The 10,748-nt window shown below is 36.2% G+C and overlaps 1 protein-coding gene across 11 annotated transcripts in view; it reads left to right on the forward strand.

Annotated features, from left to right (window-relative positions):
* The window catches only part of MIER1 (MIER1 transcriptional regulator), a 57,310-nt gene extending 52,137 nt beyond the window's left edge, over positions 1-5,173 (forward strand). For all 11 annotated transcript variants that reach the window (XM_019646712.1, XM_019646705.1, XM_019646706.1 and 8 more), the window contains one exon: positions 2,258-5,173. In XM_019646712.1, coding sequence (XP_019502257.1) covers positions 2,258-2,586 — 329 coding nt within the window. In that variant the 3' untranslated portion in view covers positions 2,587-5,173. The remainder of the gene's footprint in view (positions 1-2,257) is intronic.
* The last annotated feature ends 5,575 nt before the right edge of the window (positions 5,174-10,748 follow it).

The raw sequence follows: 10,748 nt of genomic DNA on the forward strand, positions 1-10,748 counted from the left end.
AATATAATTAGCAAGAATTCCCATTGACACCACTAAGAAGTAAGTTTAATAAAGTATACTATCAACAGTGACCATTTCTTTTAAGAAATTTATGTTTTGAGTAACATCTTGTTTCTTATCCGATTGGGATACCTAGATATAAGTATACTTGTTAACTCTTAGACCAAAACTTACTGCCATATCACATCAGAAATGCACTGATACTTTTTAAATACTTTGAGAGCTTATAACACTTGATCAGAAAGGTACATTAACCATATAGATGAAAAGGAGTAGGTAACAGGCACTGTTTTAAATGTTTTTCTCTTTTGATAACATAATAACCTTAAAGGATAAGAAAATATACAACTGGTTTCAACCTGTGCATTTGTATTCTACAGAAACATTTCCATTTTTATCTCCACGGAAGAGAAGCAAAAGGCATGCAAATATGATTGAGGTTCAGATAATGTTCTTGTTTAAAATATACAGTGGACCATAGATCACTGTGTTGATCTTTGAAGTCAGACCTAGTTTGACTTCTGATTTAATTATAATGGTCTTCCTAAGAAGACAGTTGTCAAGCAGAAAGTAGTAAGCCCTTCACCCCTCTTTAGGAAGAAACTGGTCAATTAGAGATAAATTCTGCCCACCTACATTATGATGTAACAGCCTTAGGGGAGGGCCAGTGGAGAGCTAATCTCTGGTTCACAGAAACTAAAAGAAATTCTGAGCAAGATTTGACCCTTTTTCTGACCTTTGATCTGACACTGGCACTGTTGTGGTGAATATGCTGTACTTTGTTCATGTGGTGACCCCTCTCTATTCCCTCATTATTTCCCTTCTAAGGACAAGCCAAACAAACAAAAATTAGGGTCCAGCAACCATGTCGTGGTCCAAATATTTTATTAACGTGACAACTAATGCCAGCTACATGTCACATTAGGACAACTAATGCCATCCTGAAGTAGAATAAGAAGCTGAGGCTCTGACCTTGGGACTAGAGCTAGAAACTCAGGGAGGCAGACAGTCGATACTTCTGTCTTTTTCTGTTTGCTCATAATTACCAAATCACTTTTTCTTTTTGATCCACTTGATGAGAACATGCAGTTAGCCTAGGAGAGTTTCATAAGTTACCTATAATTAGTATCCCAGAAGCCATTGACATCCAGTACTTAAAATCAAATCTGTCAAGATAAGGAAGGAGCTTTCCAACCCAATTTATTTCTTTTGTAAGGGACTTAAATTAGTTACTTGAAATCTTAGTTATTTTTGACCAAATCACAGTGTCACCAAGCTCTTTGGGCTTACTACAACAAAGTTGTTCCTTCAGTATCATATGCACAGTCCCCCTGTGCATTCATGTTTTGATTATACTTTTGAGTTGGGGGAAATAGAATACGTATTTCCTTTGATCAAAATGTAATATTTGAGGCTTATCCTTTATGTTGACTATTTTAATTGAGTTTTGATTATCTTTAGTGGCACATTCTATATTTTTATTTTGAGTTTCCCCAAAATTTCTACTCCAAGTTATAGTCAACTCAAACATGACCTTTTCACTGTTGCTTGCTGCTTTTATTAGAATAATTATGTGCTCTCACCTATTATAGAAGAATTTGTGTTTACTTTTAGTATTTTAAAGTGTAGGCTTGGACAATACAAGCATTGATTTTTTAACATGACAGATTATTTAAATCCATATAGATGAACGTAGAGCATGATCTTTACCCTTATAGCACAAAAGCCATAGATGTACATTAAGAATACAGTCATGTTATCTTGATTTTATATAATAGTAGAAAAATCAGGCTTCTAAAGAGAGAGTAATTCTTTTTCTCTACATGATTTTAGAAACTTAGGACCCTTTGGCTAAATCTGAATAGTTTATTCATTTCTTTGCTTTAATTCAACTTACTTAGGCTATTGGATCCAGTGCTTATTTGTTGTCATATAATACCAAAACATGCTTTTAATATATGTCAAATTCTGTTCTCTAATTAATTCTTTACATTTATTAACTTATTTAATCGTCAAAATAACCCTGTAAGGTAAATTATTATCCTCATTGTACATGTGATGAAACTGAAGTACAGAGAGTGTAAATAACTTGCCTAAGGTCACACAGCTACTAGGTAAATAGAGCCAGAATTCAGACCACACAGATTTGATACCTCACTTCCTTGATGAAAAGCTATTTTCCAGTAGCTGTCTTATAGTCGTTTACAAATGTAACTTTTTATTATTAGCAGTCTCATTTATATTTCTTCTACCTTAGGGGTATCGTCTAATGGACCAGGTGAAATATTAAATAAAGAAGAAGTAAAAGTTGAAGGGTTACACATTAATGGACCAACAGGTGGAAATAAGAAACCACTTCATGCAGATATGGATAGTAATGGTTATGAAACAGATAACCTTACCACTGATTCAAAACTTGCCCATATGACAGTAAAAAATGAAAGTGATTTTGATGAAAAAAGTGAGAGACCTGCCAAAAGGCGAAGGGTAAACAGCAATGGAAAAGAAAGTCCAGGTTCTTCTGAATTTTTCCAAGAAGCAATCTCACATGGAAAATTTGAAGAACTTGAAAACACAGATGACTGAATTTTAGACATGTTTTACTTTCTTTGGAATAAATTCTAGTGTGACTAAAATTTTCAGGATTGATGGGTTACCTTAAAAAGTTGATTTCCTTGAAGCAGTTGGTGAAAATTTGAATTGAGCCCTAACTTTAGTAAGATTTCATAACGCTGCTTTTATAGACTTTACATTTTAAAACTCGAAAGACCCTTGTAAGGATATAACAAATGATTTAGTAAATTTGAATCAACTAAAGATAATCTGTACCTTCTCATTTGATGTATTGATCCTAAAAGTTCACTACAAGGTACTTTTTACTTTATTTGATGGCAGAGAAGAAAACACCAAGTTCAAATTTCTGCTTATCGTTATTAAGGAAACCCCTATGAATCCTGAAAGTTATGCTAGCATGATTTTTTTATATATAGAAATTTAAAAATAAACCAAGTCAGGTTTGTGTATGTAAAATTGTTGACATCAATGATGTCTTTCCATATTCTTATCTGGGCTTAAGAAATACATTCTGTATTTTTCCAGATTCTTTGTAGCCTTTGAAAGATTTTTACAGTACATATGTCTTGACTGAGCTGTCCTTTCTTATTACAAAAGCTTGTATAATTTTCTTAACTTGTACAGTTGGTAAACTTTTATGAGAGGAATTGATATTCTGAGTCTGTCAGCTTTCATTTTATTTTGCTAAGGTTTTTCTATTGAATTTTTAAGTGTTTGTGTAGTAACTAAGTCATGTTTCTTATCCAGGTGGTAAAAGCATTCATAAAGGATTGTGAAGATTTGTTTTTTAAATTTCTACTTAAGGACAAATAGTTTGCGAATTCAGAAATTAAGCATGATACTTAGATTGCATAGTTTGTTTTGCATTGCTATAATTTTCAAAATTATTTTTGAAGCAAGACAAAAGTTTAATGTTGGCTTAAGTGCTTAAATGTATCATGCTGACCAGAATCCTGTTCAGTTATTTTTATATGCATTTTGAAATTTCCCATTTTTGCATTAAATAAACTGGGGAAAAGGTCAAGTGATATTTAGATAATTGGCACAACAAGGAGTTGGCAGGCAACAATATTGATTTTATGAGGAAAAAGTGATGAAGTTAGAAAAGTTTTTAGACTTTTCCAGTTACAATCCAGTTTTCCAGATTTCATAGCGTTATTTCCAAAATGAAAATAAGATATGCAGTAACCTTTGCTCTGTGTGATTACAAATAGTATCATCCATTTGCATAGCCTTGCAAGAGTGCCATTTTATTTTTAGTGCAAAATTCTTGTTAAAAAAATGTAGTTTTATACATACAGCTGATAGACCAACTTATATCCAAACTTTTATAAAAGATTATTAACTATTCTTGTTTTTATCACACAGGCATACCCCAAATGCTTCTACCAGTTCATTTTCAGCCATCAGTTCAAGAGCCGATGCCTTTTTAAAATAAATCTTCTGTGGTCTTGTTTTTAAATGGCTCAACTGTCTAATGCAATTGAGTAGAGGTTTGCACTGAGATGTTATGGTTTAGGCCTTACCCCCATGAAGTATTACTATTAACATAGTTTTAGACTGCTTCCCTCCACCAATGTGAACAACTTTTCCCCCAAACAGTGTTAAAAGCCACTTTACAACACTTGACTTCATATAATATATTTTCACTGTTATTACATACATATCCAAGTAAATCAGAGTTTTGGGTGGAAGTGTTGAGAAGCATGAATTTTTTTGTTGTTTTGTTTTGTTTTGTTTTACCTAGAACATTAATTTATCCAGAATGGCAGCTTTAACAGATGGTCACAATCCATTTTCTAAATCATATTTTATTAAACGAATCCAAAGTATCCTAGCTTTTATCAAAGATGGTCTATAGAAATATTTCAAATGAATAGTGATGCTGTACTTTTTAAGTTGTTGCAATATTAGAGACACCATTTTCACCTTTTATAAAATATGCATTTTGTTTGGCAGGTTTGTGAAGTTCTTGTAAACTAATATTACAGGAACATTTTCAGTAAATTCTCAGGCATGTTTGCAAATACGGCACATGTTAGGAAGTCTTTTCTTAATCTTATCTTTTTGAAGTATGCCTAACAAAAAACATTCCACTATTATAATACATTATGCTCAGCTTTTCATAAAGAAATATTTAATTGTATTTTGTGTTTATACAGGTATGTCACACAATACTTTGTTTGCTCTTTGCTCTTCATAATGCAGCCATTATAACTTGATAAGTTATTGCACTAAAATTTTAGTAATATCATGAATTTAATTTGCTTAATATTTAGTACATTTCATAACTCTTGAACTCTTGACAAATTGCATTGGGAAAAGAAGCCTTTGTTAATAGTTACTTAGTCTCCCTCACCCACAGCAAAGCACTATCATTTTCATTTGGAATGGTATTGTTTTATGATGTTTTCAAATAGAGTTCAGAATCTGCAACTCAGTTCAACACAAATCTGTTGAGCTTTAAAATGTATTTCAAATAATATTTAAATAGGCATTTAAAATTATGCATAGTAATTTTGCACTGTAAAATAATTCCCTTCTCCCATTCCCTGTCTGCCATTCTGAATATGCTTATTAAAATATTTTTTTAAACATACTTGCCTACATAATGCTGTGAATAATTGTCATTAGATCGAGTCACTAGGTTTTAAATTATAGGTTTTAAGTTTGTACGATGTACATTATTTACAATGCATAATGTATACAGTCCGTGTCCGTCCTGCTTCTGACACTGCACAAAGTCGTGTTTCAGTGACTCCTGGTCCCTTCTACTCATCTTGGGTAATGTATTTTTGTCTTTTTTTTTTTTCCCTAGAGAGATCCTTTGGTCTGTGGACCTCTGTTCACTTGTTTCTCTTCCTCTAACTATATAATTAAAACTATTCCCTTCTTTTGCAGTGTAGTTCAGATCACATAATATTTTGCAAAAACTTATCACAGTACTTATTTGCTTTGCTCTTTATGGAAAAGTAAGAGTGGGAACTTCAAATAAGTGAGGGTTTGTGAATTTCCATAGGCAAAATGTGTGCTGATGATACTAGGGCTGCGTAACGAGCTCTATATCATAAACACCAAATCAGAAGAAAAGATTTTTCCCAACTATAGTCCATACTCTTGAAAAATGCCAGTGTGGAAAATCATATAATAACATGGGGGAAAACAAGGAGTTGACAAATTTCAACCTTTTATCTCCCTAAAATTAAAATTACCTTTCTTTCTGTATCACATGATTTAAATTTTTATAAAATCATCACTGCTCTAATCAACTTTATCCTTTGCGAAGTCTTAAAGGGTCATCCCTCCAAGTCATGGGCTGATTTTATGTACTTGAATATATGGATTAGCCTCTTTATTTTATAAGACCAATTTTCCATAACCTCATTTACTATGTACCCTTAGTATTGTGCTGGCATTTTTTGACATCTGAATGTTCATGAGATTTTCCTCTTCTGAACATGATTATTTTTTATCTTAGCTCCTATGACTTAGGATGTATATTATACTTAAAATGCCATTTTGCTTGCTCTCAGAAGTAAATTTGACACTTTTAAAGGATACCTGCTCTGTGAAGAACATTGAAGAATTGCCATATAAACGAGCGGAACTCTAATTCTCCTTTGTCCAAATTGATGTTAAAGGCATCACCTTTAAATGTCCATGGTGACAAGTTTCCATATACCCTGTACAAGCACAGGCCCAAATACTATCCAGCAGATATTTGGGCCTGTGCTTGTGCCAACTATTGTGCTTGGCGTGTGGCTTCAGAGATGAGGCACGTTCTCTTTGAGAAGGCATTAGCAGGTAAGTGCTGTGATACGTATGCCGAGTACAGAGAGGTCAGAAGGAACGGAAAAGTAGGCACAATCACAGAGAGAGAGTTTATTAGAGTCTGCCGTATAATTCTAGCTAGATAATATTTTCCTCCAACTCAATATTTGTTAGAAATTAAGCCAACATGAAGTAAATGTACGATTCCCCTAAGACCTTTTTTTTTTTTTTTTACATTTACTGCTGGATGGATTATAACGTAATAGTTGTGGGTTATTCAAGACTCTCCCCTTTCTCTTGTCATTTGCTATCTGGTGGGGAGTCTCCTGATTTCCTGAAGTTTAGATAATGCAAATTTGGTCTGGTTATTAAATTCACTTTTTGCTATTTTTATTCACCATTCTAATCGTGAATGGTTGAATGTAGAGTGGGCTAAATGTGTCTTTCTGCATACCAACTAAAACTTGTTTGTAGAGTTCAGGTAGTTCTAAAATAAGTGGTTTTGTTCTTTTCTCTCTCAAAATGGACTTTGTATAAATATGAGGAATATACACTTTAACTTTTTAAAAGAGTCGACCTGGACCTGAATTAGGTTGACTCTTTTCAACCTAATTGAAAAGAAGGAACTGGGGTTCCCCTTCCCCCCCTCCCGCCCCCCTGCCCAGAACTGAAAGAGATGAAGCAGAGAGTGGCATCAAACTAACCTGAGCTACTTTAAATTCCTGACCAGAAAAATCTAGATTTAGAGGAAGAGCTTGCTCCAAAAAGGACTTTTCAATGCCTTAGGCCACCCTTGTCACCAGTCATGCTTTAACTCGGTGAACAGAGAAACCAGTTCTTGCTAGGAGCTAATGATGGTGCCATTCTGAGGGTTATTCCATTAATCCCCTATAAGCACATAATTGTAGATGGTGGAAATTTATTTGGAAGGCTGGTGGTTACAAGCTTTCAAACAACCTGAAATTACTAGCTTCGTGATGTGTTTTGCACGTGGCCTCCACTGCGTTGCTGTCTGCCTTTGCCTCCAGTGTTCAGCAGGCATTTGTATTTTCAAAGCATACTATAAACACATTGGGGCTAGCTCTACAAATTTCAGAAGTGGCTAGTGCTAGTACTGAGCCAAAAAGATTAAAACAGCTCACCTGGGATTGTAGCAAATGAGCTGTGGCATATACCTTTAAGTGAAAAAAGCAAAATGACACCAGTTTTGTCAAAGGGATATATTTTATATATATATATACACACATATATATATGTATATATATATATGTGTGTATATATATATATATATGTGTGTGTATATATGTATATATGTATGGTTAGGAAAATAAGGCCATTGCCAAAAATTACAACTTTTTAAGTGGTGGAATTACGGTGGTCAGACTCCCTTATTAAAGACAACTCTTTGTATCACTTGCCACAGGTGCCACTTTGGTTTTGCACAATTTTGTTTTGTTTTGTCAGAGATTGGAAAATATATTATTACAGTTTATGTACAATGTTATACTAGTTTCAGGTGTACAGTATAGCAATTTGACACTTATATGTCTTACAATGCAATCACCACACTATAGTAATCATCTGTGTCCTTGCAAACTTAGCACAAAATTATTGACTATATTCCCCTTCACCTTTTCCACCCATCCCCCACCTTCCCTCTGGCAGCCATCAGTTGGGTCTCTTTTTGACTGTTTTTTTGGTTTTGTTTTTCTAGATTGCACATATAAGTGAAACTATGGTATATGTCTTTCTCTGACTTATTTTCATTAGCATAATACCCTCTAAGTCCATCCATGTTGTCGAAAATGGCAAGATTCATTTTTTCTATTGCTTTTTAATATTCCATTGGGGTGGAGGGGGCTTTGAATAGGCTCTCTATTCTTTTCTCCCTCTCTCCTCCTCCTTGCACACCCATTATGTTGCTCTTTCTAATGTAGTCAGTTCTTTGTAGAGTTCTTTCATCTTAGTTTTCTATCTTTCTCCTGTGTCAGTTCTAGTTTTCTATCTTTGAACTCGCTAATTCTCTCTTCCATCTGGTCTACTCTATTTCCAATGCATTTTTTATCTTATTTAGTTCTTCAGCTCTAGAACTTCTGTTGGTTCTTTTTTATAGTTTCAGTCTCGTTGGTAAAGTACTCCTTTTGTTTTATTCCTGAGCTCATTGAACTGCCTTTCTGAGTTTTCTTGAGTCTTGTTCAGTTTCTTCATGACTGCAGTCTTGAATTCGCTGTCATTTAAATAAGCCTTCCATGACTTTGAGTTTGGTTTCTTTCTGTTACCATGTTACCTTGGGCATTCATGATGTTTGGTGGAGTGTTCCTCTGCCTGCACTTTTGAGGTTGTGAATTCTTGTTTTGATTTTAATTCAGCAGGTTAATAATTAGAGGTTTTGTTTTCGTGGTGGGGGATGTCCCTTTTGAGGTGGAAATTAACTCCTGGGTGCCTGGGGTAGTGGGTTTCCCCTGTCCAAGTCACCTCAGTCTCGATGCAGGTCACCACCACCATGGTGGGAGTATGTGGCAGGTGGGAAGAGCCGGGTTTGTGAACCTGCCATACTGCCTCCTCATAGACCGTTGTGCTGTAGTTGGGGGCTGTAGACACATCTGTGTCTGCTGCCATGGGGAGGGGGAGCCGGATCCTTGGGCAGTGATGCTGCTTCTGCCCTTACCCTCTGCCAGGCTGTGGTGTGTTGGCCGCACCTGTGCCTCACCAGTACTGTGTTAGCTGGGGCTGCGGCAGCTGTCAGAAGGCGTCTGCAGACACCGTTCCCGTCCTTCCCCCGACCCACCACCTCTGCGTTCCAGTACATCCACCTTCAGACATACTGATGCATGGCTCGCTCAGGCATGCTTGTGTGGCAAGCAGAGGAACCTTTGTTGGATTAGAGATGTCTGCCTTGTAAATTTAAGGGGAGATGCAAAGGGGTCTTCTCACTCCACCATGATGCCAACCTTCCTTGCTCTTTTTTGAGCTCTGATTCCAGGAATTTTGAAACCTTCCTTTCCACAAAAAAGGTCTCCGATTAATTTATGGAACAGCATCTCCCACTGCTTTATTGCTTTTGTGTAATTTTGTACCTCAACTTTCTCCCTCTCCCTAAGCCCTCGGTAGTGGGGGACGTTGAGGGGAGGAGAAAAAACACTTAACAAGGATGTCCATGACTATGTTGCTAGCCTGCGTCACCCTCTGGGTTCCACAGAGGGCCCAAGTCAGTTTTAGTGGCTTGAATACTAGCAGTGTCACAGTCCTTTATTTCCTCCTTTAGTTGAATTTGAGTGGAGACTGTTTGCTGCTGAAACATCAACTCATTTATAGTTACAAACTTTAGAAGCGTTTCTGAACCAGCATCATTTTATACCCATGCTGGTATTTACAAGGTATAAATGTATTCCAACAGCTAAAGCAGTGGACTTAATCTAATGTTGGGAGCCGCGTGAATTGTTATCAGTACTTTTAAATACTCCATTTCAGAATAGCTCAAAGCCCTTGCATTGCCTTACCTCTGACTATACCTCATACTGTACCTCCATCTCAATCAAAGGATAGTCTAAACTATGTACTTTATTCAGAATCCTCCTGTTTAAAACACAGCCTTTTAATATACCACCTCTTTCCATCCCACTCATCCAAATTTCAACCATGTTTCAGGATTTCACCTCTTGATTTGGCCACTACTTCGTAATCTTGTGCAAAACAAAACCCCTAAACCGCCCATCTGTAAATTAAGAAAAAAAACCACTGTGCCAGTATCACAAGGCTTGTTGGGGTTATACAGTCACACATAAGAAACATGTTATTTCTAGAGAGCATTAGGTGGAAAGACTCAGTAGTAGCACAGGTCTCCAATCCTTAATCTAAAATCTTTGTGGCCACAATTTCTCAGATATAGAGAGGTAATATATTTTGAAACTCATCCGTAGCAGGATCTTGAACCTATGGTAAAAGCACAATAAGAGGTGTTCATACTCACACAAATTTCAGGACAGATATTGCTGCCAAATGAATTTGGCCACAAACTCTAGAAAGAAACTTGGTTTTCGGAGCACCATGGAACGCAAACTTGTAGCAGCAGCCTTCAAATATCTGCCAGCACTCACTTGGCCGTTGGTTCCTATTTCCTTGATTTTGTTGTCACTGGCAATGAGGCAGGGAAACAGGAAGCCAAAAGTAAGCAAGCAATGTGTGTGGAGCTATACCAGAACCCTGCACCTCAGCCTCGTGCAAAGCCAAGAAGCATGTCCAGGAAGGAACTAGGGGAAAGGAACCTGCCAAAGCCCACGAGGCCCTTCCTGAGCCTCCCACTCAATCCTCATTTTACAAAAGGGAAAACATAAGGACCAGATGGAAAAATGACTTGTCCGAAGTTCAACAACATTAGACTGAGCCTCTTAGACAAGGTTAGA

This window comes from Hipposideros armiger, unplaced genomic scaffold (assembly GCF_001890085.2).
Source record: "Hipposideros armiger isolate ML-2016 unplaced genomic scaffold, ASM189008v1 scaffold_106, whole genome shotgun sequence".
NCBI classification, from domain to species: Eukaryota; Metazoa; Chordata; class Mammalia; order Chiroptera; family Hipposideridae; genus Hipposideros; species Hipposideros armiger.